At 37.6% G+C, this 18,245-nt stretch overlaps 1 protein-coding gene and 1 long non-coding RNA gene across 2 annotated transcripts; both read left to right on the top strand.

The window, feature by feature from the left end:
- Positions 1-1,408: 1,408 nt before the first annotated feature.
- Positions 1,409-8,753, top strand: LOC123578467 (putative protein ZNF720; the record flags this gene model as incomplete). Its single annotated transcript, XM_045441340.1, has 4 exons — positions 1,409-1,553; positions 2,714-2,841; positions 5,498-5,655; positions 8,624-8,753. Coding segments are annotated over 2 exons (252 nt in total), but the record flags the coding sequence as incomplete, so codon positions are not given.
- Positions 8,754-10,229: 1,476 nt separating this feature from the next.
- On the top strand, positions 10,230-17,356 carry LOC123578646. The gene is made up of 2 exons (XR_006702445.1): positions 10,230-10,270; positions 17,099-17,356. It is a non-coding gene; the product is annotated as an uncharacterized LOC123578646 (long non-coding RNA).
- The last annotated feature ends 889 nt before the right edge of the window (positions 17,357-18,245 follow it).

The following is an 18,245-nucleotide window of genomic DNA, read 5'->3' as shown; positions in this document are numbered from 1 at the left end:
TTCAGCTGTGATTTCTCCACAAAGATCTTGAGAAAGAAATCTAGAGGATAAGGTGAAAAGTGAAAGAAGAAGAAATGGCCCGTTCTCGGGTAAGCCTTGCATCCAAGGCCAGAGGCTCTGTTGTCTGTTTCTTGGGAAATTTCATGCCTGTAGAAATTGCAGGGCACATGGGTAGCTCAACTCACCTCAAATTTAGAGAATATACTAGAGCCTAATACTGTGTTACCAATTCTCTTACTGCAGAAAGCAGGAAATTCACCTAAGCCAGAAACAGTTCTCCTAATATAACTGAAGTAACATGAGTTCACTCCTTGGTGAATCACAAAAAAACTACATGGAGCAGGGGGGCGGGTGGGGGGGGGGGAGGAATGTCAGACCAAGGAAAATTGATTTACAAGAAATAAGAAGATGGGTGCCTGGGTGGCTCAGTTGGTTAAGCGTCTGACTTTAGCTCAGATCATGATCTCATGCCTTGTGGGTTCGAGCCCTGGGGGTCGGGCTCTGTGCTGACAGCTCAGAGCCTGGAGCCTACTTTGGATTCTGTCTCCTCTCTCTCTGCTCCTCCCCCACTCACACTCTGTGTCTCTCTCTGTCAAAAATAGGCATTAAGAAAGAAAAAAACCAATAAGATCACAGGGAATAACATCCAAAGCAGAGACTCAGAGGAAGTGGGAATGGTTTCCTTTTATTTAGGGTTAGGGTGGATATTTAAAAAGGAGAGGTCATCATCTATATATAGGTCAGGATAAGGTTGCACATGAGCCTTAAAAAAACAGTTCTATACATACTTTGTATGTTACATAGTAAATGGATTTGTGCTCCTCCTTGGGTGGAGATTTTAGTATTATAATGAGGTAAAAGGGGGCGTCTGGGTGGCTGAGGCGGCTGAGCATCTGACTTTTGATTTATGCTCAGGTCAGTATCTCACTCCTGAGTTCAAGCCCCAAGTCCAGCTCCACGTTGAGGATGGAGTCTGGTTGGAATTGTTTCTCTGTCTCCCTGCCCCACCCCCACTTGTGTTCTCTCTCTCAAGGAAATAAACATTTATTATTTTTTTTAATATGAGATGAAGGTAACTGTCCTCACTCCATGGTTTACTCTCTTGTTCAGCTGCTTAGAAGTACGTCAGGGATTAAGCTCAAATTGGGCCAATCCAAGCTCTTCCTCAGGGTAGTCATGTCCTTTTGTGGGATACTTTTTGTTTCCTCCACAGGACACAATGGCATGGAGTGTTTTGTCTTAAGTAAAAGATAAGATAGAAAAAAGAGGTTAGGTAAAACGTGGGTTTAAGGTCAGTGGGTATAAGCAGGCAAGCAGTGAAGGTCAGGTCTGGGGTTCTAGCTAGTGACATTAACTCCCTCTTGCATCTTAGGTACCATTATGACCTCAGCCTATGGCCACTAGGTAACTATGGTATTTATTGCAGGGATTGCTGACATTCAGGGATGTGGCCATAGAATTCTCTCAGGAGGAATGGGGATGCCTGAACCACAGTCAACGGGAATTGTACAGGGATGTGATGTTAGAGAACTATGGACACCTCCTCTTCTTGGGTGAGGATAACTCCTTCCAGACTTCCCAAACAACACTCGGAGTTTTGTTCCTTCCTTTGAAGACTGTCTCTTGGAAAATTCCTCTTTGCATGAGTGGGATTCAGATGCCTGTAGTCAGGGAAAAAAGTAGGGTTTGTAGATGTAGAGAAAAATCTTCATGTTTCCTTTTCAGCTTTAGCTTCCCCTTCCTTAGGGTAACATCATCATTTCTGTAGATTAATGGCAATTCTAAAAAAAAATGTTTTAAGTTTATTTTGAGAGAGAGCAGAGGAAGAGCAGAGAGAGGGGTAGAGGGAATCCTAGGCAGGCTCCATGCTGTAAGCATAGAGCCCCATGCAGGGCTCAAACCCAGGAACCATGAGATCATGACTTGAACAGAAACCATGTATCAGATGCATAACCGACCAAACCACCCAGGCGCTGCACTTAGTGGCAATCTAAACACTGAGTGGAATCCAGTGGTATTTCCCCCATTTTAAATACCAATTTCTACTCCTTGATATAGTGGTAGTACTAGGAAGTGGAGGTCAAGATCTGAACATCAGAAATCCCTCCTGCATGTTCTTTTTTTTTTTTTTTTTTAAATTTTTTTTTCCAACGTTTATTTATTTTTGGGACAGAGAGAGACAGAGCATGAACGGGGGAGGGGCAGAAAGAGAGGGAGACACAGAATCGGAAACAGGCTCCAGACTCTGAGCCATCAGCCCAGAGCCTGACGCGGGGCTCGAACTCACGGACCGCGAGATCGTGACCTGGCTGAAGTCGGACGCTTAACCGACTGCGCCACCCAGGCGCCCCCCCTCCTGCATGTTCTAAAGGGATTGTTGGGCAACAGCATTTTGGAAATCACTGTCTAGAATTATACAATGTTCTTTATTTTCTCCTGAACACAATAATGGATTGAAAGTTAGAATCTCCATCAATACTCATATTCCTTTATTAAAAACAAAATATTTCTTTTGAGAGAGAGCACAAGCAGGAAAGGAGCAGAGAGAAGAGAGAATCCCAAACAGGCTCCTCACTGTCAGCAAAGAGCCCAACTTGGTCTTGATGAGATCCTGAGATCAGGAGACCATGACCCAAGCTTAGATCAAGGGTCAGATGCTAAACCAACTGAGCCATTCATTTGTCTCAAATGTTCCTTTTTTTCTAATAAACAGGTCATATTGTGTCAAAACTAGACCTGGTCATCATTTTGGAACAAAAGAAGGAGTCTTGGACTGTGAAGCAAAAAGAGAGAGTAGCCACTCATCTGGGTAGGTGGTAATGAATGAAGCAGATGACAGAGGTGAGATCCAAATGTAAAGTAGGAAGATGGAACTTAAAATGTCATTTGAGTAGTTCTCCTTCAATGGAAATTAGTAACATAATACTGACATAACACATAATATAATACAAATTTGTAACATAATACATTTTTAATGTATTTTCAGTGTTTATTCATAAAATTTTTTTTTAACTTTTTTTAACGTTTATTTATTTTTGAGACAGAGAGAGACAGAGCATGAACAAGGGAGGGGCAGAGAGAGAGGGAGACACAGAATCCGAAACAGGCTCCAGGCTCTGAGCCGTCAGCACAGAGCCTGACGCGGGGCTTGAACTCACGGACCGTGAGATCATGACCTCAGCCAAAGTCGGATGCTTAACCGACCGAGCCACCCAGGCGCCCCTATTCATAAAATTTTTAATTAGAGCATTTTATAGTTGATTTTACTGAATATTCTTTACTTTTATTGTCAATGGAAGCATGACAAGAAATCAAAATGCTTGCTTTTCATGGTTACACAGTTTAAAATTACAGTAATATAGAAGGTTTCCTTTTAAAAATTCATCTTATGTAGTATTTTGGGGTTAAATGTTATTCTGATTTTATAATCCCATAATAATGTGGTTCCTTTTGGTGGGAACTTTCACCACATTATGTAGTTGTAATTAAATTTCTGCCTGTGAATTTTGTTACAGGCTGACAATTTTCATCTCACTACATTTTAAGACAGTATGAGTTTAACTCAAATGTAAATCAACTTTATGCCCTTCACCCATAAAATTATGCATTTGCCTGAATAAATACCACCCGTGAATAATTTGAGACACATGTTTTTCATTTCTTTCCTGGTTAGTGTTCAGTTTACATCATATGTCTAGATGAGTTGTCATAATAATAAAATTAATTTCATCATCTAGTTATTGGTGAATTTATGTTCTCTCTGCATGAGAGAAACCCTTTTTGTGAATTGAAAGTAATACACATTTTATATCACTGTATCAAGTTTAGATATTATATTTTATCCTTAATTCTGGTATTATACCCATGGCATGCTTTAATACCATTCTCATTAGCTTTTGTGTCCTCTGTATATATTTTCATTGTGGTTCCCCGAGAGACTACTTAAAACATCTTAAACAAACTATTGTGAACTGATAGCGTCCATTACATGCAAAATTCTTCTACTTATCATCTCCACCCATGTACCCACTTGACAAATATGACTAATTCTATTCTTTATGTTGTATACTTTGTTACCTAATGATTTTTATGCTTTTATTAAAAAAATGCTAGCAGAAATGAAAGTGACATGTGCTACCCAATTACAACACTAAAGATATCTGTAATTGTGTAACTCTATATTTAGCAGAGAGCATATGTTGTCATATGGTTTCATTTACCGTTTAGAATCCTTTGATTTCAACTAAAAGGACTTCCTTGAACATTTCTATAGGAGAGGTCTACTGGTAAACCTGGGTGGGGGGCATGGTTTCACTTGGAAAAGACTTCATTTCTACATCCATGGAAAACAGTTTTGCCAGGTAGAGTATTCTTGGTGGATATTTTTGATCTTTCAGTACTTGAATACATTGTCCCATGTTCTTCCTCCTATCAGATCTACTGAGAATCCCACTCATAATCTTAAAAGAGCTCTCTTGTAGAAGATGAGCTGCTTTTGTCATGGTGTTTAACAATTCATCATTTATCATCATGACTTTTGATAGGTTAATTAAAGTGTGTCACTGTGTTCATATCTTGACACGTATCCTTTGAATTTACTGAGCTTGTTGGTCTCTTCTTTCCACATACATGGGAACCACAAGCCTTTAGTTCTTCATATGATTTCTTTCTCCTCTCCTCTCCGTATGGGGAATGAGACTTGTTGGTGACCCATGAGTCCCTAGACTCTGTTCTTTTCCACATTTTTCTTTGGTTCTCTTAGTAGTTAATTTAAAACAAGGGGTCTTAAGGTTGTCTGATTCTTTCTTCTGCTTGATCAAGTCTGTTGCTGTCCCGTTAGTGTATTTTTCACTATTCAGTAATTTTTCACAATTTCAGTAATTGTATTCCTCAGCTCCTAATTTTGGGTTGTTGTTTTGTCTCTTTGGATTTTCATTTTGGTCATGCATAGTTTTCTGATATTATTTTGTTACCTACCTCTTTCTTCTTCTTCCTACATGAGCATCTTTAGGATACATTTTTTTTGTTTGTTTAAGATTTTATTTTTTAACTCATCTCTACATGCAATGTGGGGATATAACTCAGAACCCTGAGATCAAGAATCACACCCTGCACTGACTTAACCAGCCAGGTGCCTCATTTATGATTATTTTTTTGACATCTTTGTCAGACAATTAATAGTTCCTTATTAATTTAGGGTCAGTTTTGAAGATGCACTTTATTACTCTGATTGCAATGCATTTTACATTTTCTTTGTATACTTTGTGACCTCTCTATTTGGGAATTAAAAAAAATCCTCTGGGCATGGGCTTATGAAGTTGCTTTGTAGAGGAAAACACAAATAATAGTAATTCTGGCATCTGTCACACATTTTGGCCATTTGTGATGTCTGAGTTTTTTAAATTTCCCAGTTTGAGAAAATGTAGTTACTTGAGAATGTATGACACCTTCCTTTTTCTGATTGTGTTCACCTCTGTATCTTCTGTTGTTTGAACAGATAGTCACATTTTATCTGAGCAGCTGCCATGGTGCATCCAGTGGGTCCTCTCATTCCTTCAGCTTTGTATGTCCTGCCAGGATAAACAAGTTCTTCACGCAGCTACAAACAAGCCAGATCATTATTCAGGTCACTTATGGTTTCTCTCCTTAGAGGAGGTAAGAGTTTTCTCACAGTCTTTCCACGGAGTGCCAGAGAGGGTGAACAGCAGTTGTGGGCAAGTTTCACCAATGTTCATTGTCTCTTTGATGTGGCTCTTCTCCATTTTTACTTTTCTGGGTATGCTGTGTTCTCCTAACCGGCTTCTGGAGCATTCCAAAGGTAATTTGGTCCACTTTGATTTCATGGAAGAGCAAAGTGCTGGTATTTCCTATTTCTCCATTCTGCTGATGTCCTGTGATGGGAACTAATTTTGTACGTTAGCATTTTAATGTACGCTTGTGTGAGTTTAGTAAGTGGGAAAACTTCTTTTATATTTTGTAGTTGTGTCTCTCCATAAGACCCTATGCTTGTTGGCAATGATTGGCAAAACAAGATTCATTCCTTACACCTAATTTGGGTAGATCTGGAGGCTGTGGCTCTGAGTATTTACACTTAGACAGTGGTAAGGGTAGAAAGGATGTTATGATGGTTATAACAAAAGTGGCCAAATCACCACAATGAAATCCTTACTGTCAGGACAGATCAATAATATAAAAACTTGGCGGGGGGGGGGGGGGCGGGGGGGCAACATTAAGTCAGTTATATTTTCACAACACTGTCTTTGAATGAAAGGATCCAAATCCATTTTTGAAACATCTATATTCTCTGAAAGGACATTCGGAAGTTCTGAAAAGTCACCTAGTCCATGCTAAAAGTAATCATTCAAACCACTTCATATAGAACATTGGTTTAATCATTCACTGAAACATTTCTGAAGGTTAGATATTTAACAATGAAGATAATTCTGAATGGGATGGATTTAACAAGTCTTTTTTGAAGGGTTCTTGATTCCTTCCACCAAGACATCATCCCTTTTTGTTCCAAAGTCTTTTAATTTTGACAAACATGGTTGGATATTTATTTTAAACATGAGTATTATGTGATACTCTTGAACAATTTGAAACAAGTTTTCATGTGCTGTGATCTTAGGGAAATCTTTAGTGAGTACTCTATCTTCCATAATTACCAAGGATTTTATAATGGAAACAGAGTTTACCAATTCAATGAATCTGGGAAAAATGTTAATCCTAACACCAGAGAATCGGTCTTAAAGTAATAAGGATGGGAAAGGCTTTTATGAAAGTTCAAATATTATTACACATCATTGTATCCTTGTTGGAAAGAAAACCTAAAAATGTAGTAACTGTGGCAAAACTTAACTTGTCTTCAAAATTTGCTCAACAGCAGAGATTTTATAATGGGAAGAATGCTCTTACAAACAAAATGTGGCAAAGATGCTAACTACCACACAAAACTTACCAACATAAGGTTATAAATAGCTGGGAGAAGGCTACAAATGTAAAATAAAATGTGACAAAGCCTTTAAGCAGAATTATAAAGTTTGTGAACATCAGAGAGTACTGGAGAAAACCTTAAGATGTAAGGACTGTGTGCACCTGGGTGGCTCACTTGGTTGAACTTCTCACATAAGCTCAGGTCACAGTCTCACAATTTGTGAGCTCAAGTCCCACATCAGGCTTTGTGCTGTCAGTGCAGAGCCTACTTCAGATCTTCTGTCTCCCTCCTACCCACCTCTGTCTGTCCATCTCCTGCTCTTGCTCTCACTCTCAAAAATAAACATTTAAAAAATAAAATATAAAGAAATGTAATGAATGTGGCATACCATTTAACTCATAATCAAAACTATTCAACAGAAGATAGCAAATCCTCGGGTGGTACCTTACAAAAGTGAAGAATATTGGCAAAGTCTTTATGGAAAGCATACTGGATAGAAACCCTAGAAATGTAAAAAAAAAAAAAAAAATGATGGCAGACCTTTGTTTTTAAAATACACTTGAGTACAAAATACAGTCTTGCCTTTTCTTGTAGAGAGAGGGAGAGGGGCAGAGGGAGAAAAAGAGAAAATCCTAAGCAGGCTCCATGCTCAATGCAGAGGTCCATGTGGGGTTCAATCCCATGGCCATAGGATCATGACCAAGCCAAAATCAAGAGTCAGACACTCGACTAACTGAGCACCTCAGGCACCCCCTAAAATAGAGTCTTTATAAAGGATAAAAACAGGAAGATGTAAACAATCAGCAAACTATGTAGTAGAAAGCTATATCTAGATAAAATCTGAATTCACAGCAGAAAGCATAAGTAAATACTAGTTTTCAGACATGATTCAAAATCAGAGTATTTATTACATAGAAGAATGAAAACTTAAAACACTCAGATCAATTATATGTTAGCCTTGGACAATGCAATTGTTAGGGGCACTAACCCCTTCACAATTGAAAATCTGTGTGTAATGTCTGAGTCTGCAAAACTTAAAATCATACCTGCTTTTATATGGAAATAGTATACTGTTGACTAGAAGACTTACCTAGAATATTAACAGTCAATCATCACATTCTTTGTATACTATCTGTATTATATATGGTATTTTTATAATAAAATAAGCTTGAGAATAGAAAATACTAAGGAAATCAAACCTAAGAGGAAACATGTTTTCAGTACTGTATTAAAATATACATAAATATGTGCATAAGTGGACCCACAGTGTTCAAACCCATGTTATTCAATGGTTAGCTGTATTTTTTTTTTAATGTTTATTTATTTTGAGAGGAAGGGATGGGCAGAGAATCCCAAGCCTTCTCTGCACTGTCAGCACAGAGCCTGAAGCATAGCTCAATTTCACAACCTGAGATCATGACCTGAGCTGAAACTGAGACTCAGACCCGTAACTCACTGAGCCACCCAGGGGCCCTGGCAACTGTATTTGTTAATATGCATGAAAGTATTAGGGGGGGGATGGATGTCTGGAGAGGGATAGTTATTATCAGTGTGTCTCTCATTTTTTTTTTTTTTACTATAAGAGTATTTGCAATAGGCATATTAATAATTTTACTCTTAAATCATCTCATGCTATGGCTTTATTTGTGTGCATGCAAAGTGATTTGATTGTTGCTGTCTCACACATAGGCTCTTATACGATGTGGCATTCATACCTACTTTTTGATGGAAGATTCAAGAGGCTGTCATGTACAATGTATGAAGAAAGTCTACCTGAAGATGCTGTTTGTTGTTGATGTACAAAAGTGATGTAAGTCAGCATGAAGTAAGTGTTCAGGGCATCATTCTTTGCATTAAAGTAAGACAGAGATATGGTCTAATTTTAAATAGTTTTGCCACTTGCTGTTTGAGAAGACACTAGCAATTCATTAAAATCTGGATGTATTTTCATAATAGCCATTCATAGAAGAACGTTTGTTACAGGGTTGACATAAAGAAATTTTCATAGATACTTGAGGAAAGTATAGCTAACTTTCCCATAAGAGCACAAGATATTGTAAATCCACATTTATTCAATAATTAACCTCAGTGTGAAAAACATGTGAAGTACAAGTCACAGATCATTATATCAGGAATAAGAATGGTTCTTGAATGCTTGTGATGGGTATTTTGACCAAGGATCCTACAGTGATCTTGCAGTGGTTTGTTTAGTGAGTTTTTGAACTTATTATTTTAATAAATAACAGTGAATGGATTTTACTGTGTGATCAGTGATCTGTAATAGATGAACTATTGTCCTACACCAACCTTAGCTGGCCCCACCTTCATCAAGGCTGCAGGTAAACAGATAGTAACACAAAACACACTTGACTCTTGAATCTCATGGCCTTGAACTGTGTATCCACTTACAGTCAGATGTATTTACAGTATAATATTATATTTTATCTTCCTTCTGATGTTCTTAGCATCTTATTTTGTTGAGCTTATTTTATTGCAGGAATACCATATTTAACACCTATAAAATAAAATATATATTAATTGACTCTTTGATAAGGTTTCTTGTCAACAATAGACTATTAAAATGAATTGTTAGGGAGTCAAAGTTATACATGGATTTCAACAGCATGGGAGGTGGGTACACAGGGTCACCTGTGCTTGTTAAATCAATGGAATGAAGCATTAAATGAACTTTGTTCCTCTTCTACTTACTAGATCAATAATGTTTTTATAGAAAGATACTGTGCTATAGGCACTATGAGAAAGAGGAACATCATCTTTGAGAGAAAAAAAAAATGGGACAGGATATCAGTCAGCATGAGGACTAGGGCTTCTTTTAAAACTCCCAGTCCATCTGTTTTGCAGTGGAGAAATCCCACAATGTTTCAGGAACGCTGGAGAATATCATTAAATTAGGAAAGGACACCAAAAGGAGATCATAGTTTTCCAAGCATTGTACATCAGGTAATCTCTCATGTCAGGATCTCTGGCCCAAGCTTTTGTGATTGAGCTGATAAGAATTCAAAGAGGAGCTTCTGAAAGTCTCTGATCACTCATGAAAGACAAAGCTCAAATATATTATTATAGTTAAAAGATATGGGTGCTATATTGGGCTCGGTAATTGAATAAAACAGATGCTATCCATTTATTTTATCTTATTTTATTATTTTATTTTACATTTTATTTTGAGAGAGAAGACAAGTGTGAGTGGGAGAGGGCCAGGAAGAGGAAGAGAGAGAATCCCAAGCAGATGCCATGCTGTCAGTGCAGAGCCTGATGCAGGGCTCGAACACATGAACCGTGAGATCCGGACCTGAGCAGAAATCAAGAGTTGGACACGTAAGTGACTGATTCACCCAGATGCCCCTACGTTTATATTTAGATTATGATTTACATACTTAATCTGGACATTTATTTCAATGCAGTTATTATGTCCTTTGAAAATCATTAGGCACTTGACACCAATGTGATCCATTATAGTAGGTTCAAGAACTTCATTTTCTCTCTGCCACATCCCTCTACCATAAGGTTAATAGTTTTTTTCTCATTTAATATTAAGTACCTTAGGAGGATTTACTGCAAGAGGATATTCATTCTAGAAACTCCCTTCCATGTTTTCACTTTGTTTTGAATCTGCCTTGGAAAACGAGGGCTCTCTCCTGTTTTTGTTGAAGATACTGGTGTTTGAAGTGGAGATTGTATTTCAGTCAGGGCTCAGTCCTACAAGTTTACGTTTTATTTCACACTCCTATCACAGACACAATCTTCATTATCACTGCTCTGTTGTTTCAGAGAAAGAAAACATGCACCATGTATGTTCCACTGCCTTCAAACTGTGAAATATAATTCAGTACAAAAGATACGAGACAAAAACTTTAAGTGTTATAGGAGACTCACAAAAAATAGCTATTTTGGTTAAATAGGGTATGTGTTTGTCTCTGTGGTGTGTTTGCAAAACACTATAACTTTCTTTTACAAATAGATTTCTAAATTTTATGCCCCTGAAAACATTTCTTAGTTTCCATGCCAATGAAAAAATTTTTACTCTATTACCTCTAGTCTTTTTTATTCAATATGTAATTTTCATATTTTATATTGTATATTCACTTCTTTTAGTTGATCAGGTGTGTGGTGTCAATGTGTTTGTATTACCATGTCAGTTTGAAGCCTGCTGTGAACCTTCTTTTAGGGTTGCCTTTGTATAGTAGTCTGTGTGTTCCTCTTAGATGAATTCAAAGTCAGACTTGCTGGGGTAAAACTTAAGCTCTACTATTTCTCAAGTTTTGCCAAGACTTTTTTAAAAGATGAAGAACAATTCTTTTCTCATAGGTTAGTGTAGACTCATGGGTGAATTTATGAAAAACTGTTAGAATGGTCTGTAGTGTGTAGTAAATGTTCAGTAAGAATTGTTGTTTCTGTTCTTCATGTTAGAAGTTGTAATTTTTTAATGTTTATTCATTTGTGAGAGAGAGACAGCATGAGCAGGGAAGGGGGAGGGGGGAGAGAAGGAGACACAGAATCTGAAGCAGGCTCCAGACTCTGAGCTGTCAGCACAGAGCCTGATATGTGGCTCAAAACTACGAACCCTAACATCATGACCTGAGCTGAAGTTGGACCCTTAACCAACTGAGCCACCAGGCACTCCTCCATTTTATCACCCATTTTTTTAAAGTATTGATCCTTTTTAATGTTTATTTAGTTTGCAAGTGGCTGAGGGTAGACAGAGAGGGAGAAAGAGAATTCAAGTAGGCTTCATGCTCAGCCCAGAACCTGATTTGGGACTTAATCTCATGACCATGAGATCATGACCTGAGCTGAGATCAAGAGAGGGACACTTAACTGAGTCACACAGGCTCCCCAAAAGTATGGCTTCTGAAGATGTTGACATCCATTGAAGCTAATGAGAAATGTGAAAAACTCAGACCTCATCCAGAAACCCCAATCAAAATATGAATTTTAACAAGAGTTTTAGTTCATTGCCATACACATTAGCATTAGAGACATACATGTGTAGCTTTCAATGGAAAGAACACTTTCCATTGTTCTATGCCTGTCTTTACATCTGTAATACATTATTTGATAACTGTGGCTTCCTAGTATGTTTTAAATCAGGAAGTGTGGTGCTACCAATGTACTCTTTTTTTTTTTTTCATGAATATTCTCATTATGTGATATCCCATTAATCAATATGAATGTTAGGATGGGTATTGATCTTCCTGCCTAAGATGTCATTGGGATTTTGATAGAGATTGCATTAAATATATAACATTGAGTAGTATTGACAGCTCAGTAGTGATTTTTTTTGGGGGGTAGGTGGGGGGAGAGACACAGAGTCTGAAGCAGGGTCCAGGCTCTGACGTGTCAACACAGAGTCTCAACAAAGAACCTGAACAGAACTTGAACCCGCAAACCATGAGATCATGACCTGAGGCAAAGTCAGACACTTAACCAAGTAAACCAGCAGGCACTCCAATAGCTCAGTAGTGTTAAGTGTTCCTATGCAGGAACATGGATATGGTTCCACTTATTTTTCTTTCAATCCTGCACAATATTTTATAGTTTTCATCACAGTAGCTGTGACCTCTAGCAAGGTGCTAAACCCTATACACTTTATTCTTTGTAATGCTATTGTAAATCTAATTATCTTTATTTTGGGATTGTTGTTTGTTGCATAGAAACAGTTAATTTTTAAGTCTTGGGTTTGTATTTCCAACTTTGTAAAATTTGTGTGAGTTTTAACAGGTTTTTTAAAGCAAGGATTCTTCAGAAAAGAGGATGACGGAGGTGATATGGGAGGACCCTAGGCTTATCACATCCCAAAACACAACTAGGTGACTGTCAAATCATCATTAATATCCCAAAAAGAAACCTGAAGATTGACAGAGGAACTACCCAACTAATGAGAGAGAAGTAGCACGTCAAAGACTGTAGGCAGTTCTGAGACATGGCTTAGAGAGAAACAGATTGTACTGCTATGGAGGGCAGGGAACTGAGGTTGCAGAGAAAGAGAAGCACAAGGAGGCTATTTCCCCCAAAGCCAGTGGCTTGGGAAACAAGAGGAGTTGAACTTTGTGAGTTCTTTGAACCAGCATGGCTTAATGCCTAGAGTTTTAAAGGTGAGCTGTAGATAGGAGGGCAGTGCACTGCTCCTGGAGAGAAGGCAGGCATACAATCTGTGTGTGTGTGTGGGGGGGGGGGGGGGCAGATAGGTTAGAAACAGTGATCTGAAGATCACTGGGGGACACACAGGGGTGAGATTATTCACTATTCTATGAGCACTTCCCTCAATGGCAACATTCACTGAGATGTCTGAGAACAAAGGAGCTGAGTGGCACCATTTTTTCCCCCACCCCTCATCATGAACACAGAGCTACCTGAGTGAAGTAGCTCAATGGGGAGACTGGTTCTCTAAGTCGCTTACACCAAGTCCTACCACCCTGTGCTGTGGTTGCAGTGTCCTTCTCAGTGAAGCTTGCCTCAGGCCCAGCAAGGTCAGCCCCTCTCCAGGAGACTTGCATAAGCCCCTGATCTTACCATGTCTCCTGACCAGACAGTTCTGCAGGGCCTCAGTGCTGGTGGAGTTGGTGTCAGGTCTGATTTCACAAAAAGACCTCAGCACACTAGTGAACACTAACCACATTCAGGCCAGGCACAAAACACTGTCCACAGCAGGCAAGGAGAGCATCTGCAGATCAGTGGTCTGCAGTGAGGAGAAAAATGCAATAAACAAGATTAGAAATTGACTTGATGCAATGAACAGGCTGGAGGAAGCAGAGGAATGAATTAGTGACCTAGAAGACAAAATAGAAAAATTTTGTATCATGAAAATAGACTTAGGAACTCAATGACTCCATCAAAATTAATGGCATTCTTATTATAGGAGCTCCAGAGTAAGAAAAGGAACAGAAATTTAAGAAATAATAGAAAACATCCTTATTCTGGGGAAGGAAACAGACATCCACATACAGGAGGCACAGAGTAAGCAAAAAGCAGGCTGCCACGGAGACATATTTGAATTACATTTGCAAAATATGGTGACATAGAAAAAAATCTTAAAAGCAAAAGAAAAGCAGTCTTTACTTGCAAGGGAAGACAAGAACCATATGGCTAGCTAGCGATTTCTCAATAGAAACTTGGGAAGCAGGAAAGGAATGGCATAATATTTTCAATGTGCTAAATGGGAAAAATATGCAGCTGCGAACTCTATCTAACAAGGCTATCATTCAGAATAGAAAGAGAGATAAAGAGATTCCCAGATAAGCAAAATCTAAAGGAATTCATCCCCACTGAAACAGCTCTGCAAGAACTGTTAAAGGGACTTTTTGAGTGCAATGAAGACACCAAAAGTGACAAAGACTAGAGAGGATCAGAAAAAAATCTCCAGAAATATTGACACAACAAGTAATAAAATGGCAACAAGCCCATATCTATCAATAATTACTTTGAATGAAAAAAGTACTATACATTTCCATCAAAACACATAGGGTGTCTGAATGGACTTTAAAAATCCAGACCCATGTATATGCTGCCTAGGAGAGACTCAATTTAGACCTGAGGACACTTGCAGATTGAAAGGGTGAGAGAAACATTTATCATGCAAATGGAGGTCAGAAGAAAGAGTAGCAATAATTATGATGGACAAACTGGACATTTTTGTTCTTGTGTTTATATCGCTTTGCTATCAGGGTAATGTTGGCCTCATAGAATGATTTTGAACATCTTCCCTCTATTCCAGTACTTGTAAGATTTGGATGAAGATCATTATTTATCTTTGTGTGTGTGTGTTTGTATGTGCATGTGTTAGGATTGACCAATGAAGGCATGTGGTCTTGGGCTTTTTTGTGCTGGGAGAGTTTTTATTCCAAATTCAACTTTCATTCTTGTGGTCTAAGAAGAGTTCCTGTTTCTTGGGTTTAAGATTCATATTTCAATCTTGGTAACGTAAGCATTTTATCTATTTTTTCCCTAAGTTATCTGATTTGTTTATAGTAATCTGTTATCACATGATACACTGTTGGGGGTATCGTGTCATTTTTTCTTCCATTTTTCATTTGGATTTTTAGTTTTCTTTCCTGTTTTCTTAGTTAACTTATTGCCTATTATGCTTATTTTAAAAACTGGTCATCACTTTCAATGTTATTTGTTTATTCTATTTTATTTGTCACTTATTTATTATTTTCCTTGTTATTTCCTTCCTCTACTGAATTTTACCTATAGTTTTTTATTTTCTGTAGTTCGTTGTGATGTAATGTTACAAAAACAAAAATGAGGGTCTCCTGGGTGGCTCAGTCAGTTTTGTGTCTGACTATTGATTTCAGCTCAGGTTATGATCTCATGGTTCATGAGTTCAAGCCCTAAGTTAGGCTCTGTGCTGCTAGTGTAGAGCCTTCCTGGGATTCTCAGTCTTGCTCTCTCTCTCTCTCTGCCCCTCCCCTGCTCTTTCTCTCCACCTCTTACTCTCTCAAACATTGAAACAAAAGAAAAATGTTGAAATTAACAACTTGATTCAAGCATTGATAGAATAAAAATTTGAAAATGGAGTGTCTACTAGATAAAATTAGCAGAAATAGTAATACAAGTGATGACCAAAACAAAGCAAAAACATCAAAAATATAACAATAAGGATTCTGTAGGAGTTCTGTAGATCAATCATCTGTAAACAGAAATCATTTTGTTTTTTCTCTTCTGTTTTTGATGCCTTTAATGTATTTTTTTTTCTTGCCTAATTGTTCTGAATAGGCTATCCAGTGCTATGTTGAATGGAAGTAGTGAAGTCACTTCATTACCTTTTTTCTGATCGTACAGGAGAAGCTTCTAGTGTTTTACTATTGAATATGTGAGATTTTATCTTTCCAACATTCATGGCCTTTATTAAGTTGCTGTTGTTTCCTTCTATTCCTGCTTTATTGAATGTTTTTAATCACAAAATTATGTCCAATATGCTCACTTCCTGTTGTGCATAGATTAATACGATCATGCCATTTTTGATCTTCATTCTGTTAAGGCACAGGCTTAAACTCATAGTTTTCCATATACTGAAACACCCTTGAATTTCAAGAAGATTTCCTACTTGCTAATGGTTTAAAATATTAATTTTTAAAATTTAATTTGCTTTGTTTTATTGTGGACTTTCCATGAATATTTCCCACAGGTAGTAGTTTGTACTCTTCTTTACTTGTGATGTCTTCCTTTGCTTTGATAACCTACTAATGCTGGGGTCACAGACAGCGTGTTCTTAATCTCCCTTCTTTTTCCTTCTTGGAAATGTTTGAAGAGATTTGAAGTACTTTCTCATAATTACTTGTTCAATCTACCTAGTAGTTAAAGATCAGTTGAGGGGCGCCTGGGTGGCTCAATTGGTTAAGTGTCCGACTTCGGCTCAGGTCATGGTCTTGCGGTTTGTGGGTTCGAGCCCCACGTCGGGCTCTGTGCTGACAGCTTTCTCAGAGCCTGGAGGCTGCTCTGGATTCTGTCTCCCTTTCTCTCTGCCCCTCCCCCGCTTACACCCTGTCTCTGTCTCTCTCAAAAATAAATAAACATTAAAAAAATTAAAAAAAAAAAAAGATCAGTTGAGATTTTTAAAAATATTTCTTGAGAGAGTCTAGATAGGTTCTATGTTTTTGACATTTATACCCATTTTTCACTATCTGTTTCTTGGTATGTAATTCTCTATTGTTACCTCTTCTAATTATTTTTATTTCTATGATATCAGTTATACTGTGTCTGCCTTCACTTCTGATTGTAATTGGTCTCTCTTTCATTATTTAGTTAATGGCTTGTCAGTTTTGTTCATTTGTTCTGAAAATGAACTCTATTGTTGATATTTTCCTGGTTTTGCTATATCCTATATTGTTCATTTTCGTTTTATGTTTAAATTTCCTTCCTTGGGGTATTTTGTGCTCCTGTTGTATTTTTCCTGAGTATTTGAGGTATAAGAAAATGATTTGTGCTATACCACAACAATACCACAGCATTATCTATTAGGCTATGTGGTCACTAAGTTGTGTGCAAGATTATGTGTCTATGGAGGAATGATGTCCTGATAATTGCTTCTCAGCCACCTTGCTGACATTCTGATTTTAAGGTTGTATATTAGAAGTTGTCAGCACATCCTCTGAGAATAAGAAGTGGAATGATTTTACTTTTCTGTTATTTGGTATCTTTCAGCTGTATCTTCACATGGCACCCTGAACTTCCTGCCCTCAAGACTTATCATCAGTGAATGAATACTGGAGAGAAACCTTACAAATTCAAAGAATGTGGTAAAACTTTATGGCTTATCACTAAATGAACATAGGAGAATCCATACTGGGGAAAAAACTTACCAAAGTAAAGAATGTGGCAAGGCTTTTAACAGTCACTCAAACCATATTCAACATCAAAGAATTCATACTAAAGAGAAACCTTATAAATGTAAAGAATGTGGCAACGTCTTTGTCCACCACTCAAACTTTAATCGACATCACAGAATTCATATGGGAGAGAAATCTTATAAATGTGTACAATGTGGTAAGTTTTGTTTTTTATTTAAGTTCATTTATTATTGCAGAGAGAGAGAGAGACAGAGCATGAGTGAGGGAGGGGCAGAGAGAGAGGGAGACACAGAATCTGAAACAGGCTCCAGGCTCTGAGCTGTCAGCACAGAGCCCAATATGGGGCTCAAACTGGTGGACAGTGAGATCATGACCTGAGCTGAAGTTGGATGCTCAACTGACTGAGCTACCCAGGAGCCCTGAATGTGGTAAGGTTTTTAGCAATCACTCAAACCATATTTAACATCAAAGAATTCATATTGAAGAGAAACCTTACAAATGTAAACAATATGGCAAGGCCTTTAAGAGCCACTCACACCTTACTCAACATCACAGAATTCTTACTATGGAGAAACCCTACAAATGTATATAATGTGGTAAATCCTTTAAAACCCAAACCTTAAAATAAATTTAAAAATTTTAAATAATTAGTAAATAAATAACAAAACCCAAACATTATAAAAGTAAAGAATGTGGCAAGACTTTTACCATAATTTAAACCTTATTAGAAATCAAAGGATTGATACTCAAGAGAAACCTTACAAAGGTAAAGAATGTGACAAGGTCTTTAAGAGGCACTGAACTCTTACTTGACATCACAGAAGTCATAATGAGGTAAAACCAAATACATGTATAGAATGTTCCAAAACCTTGACCTACCACTCGAGTCTTACTCAACTATCACAAAATTTGTAGTGGAGAGAATTCTTAGCAAAGTAAAGAACTTGAGAAGTCCTTTAATCACATTTCCATCTTTACTCATTATCCTAGAATTCATATTG

This window comes from Leopardus geoffroyi, chromosome E2, assembly GCF_018350155.1.
Source record: "Leopardus geoffroyi isolate Oge1 chromosome E2, O.geoffroyi_Oge1_pat1.0, whole genome shotgun sequence".
NCBI classification, from domain to species: Eukaryota; Metazoa; Chordata; class Mammalia; order Carnivora; family Felidae; genus Leopardus; species Leopardus geoffroyi.
Note: the sequence above shows the minus strand (reverse complement) of the source record. Positions and strands in the feature narration are given on the sequence as shown.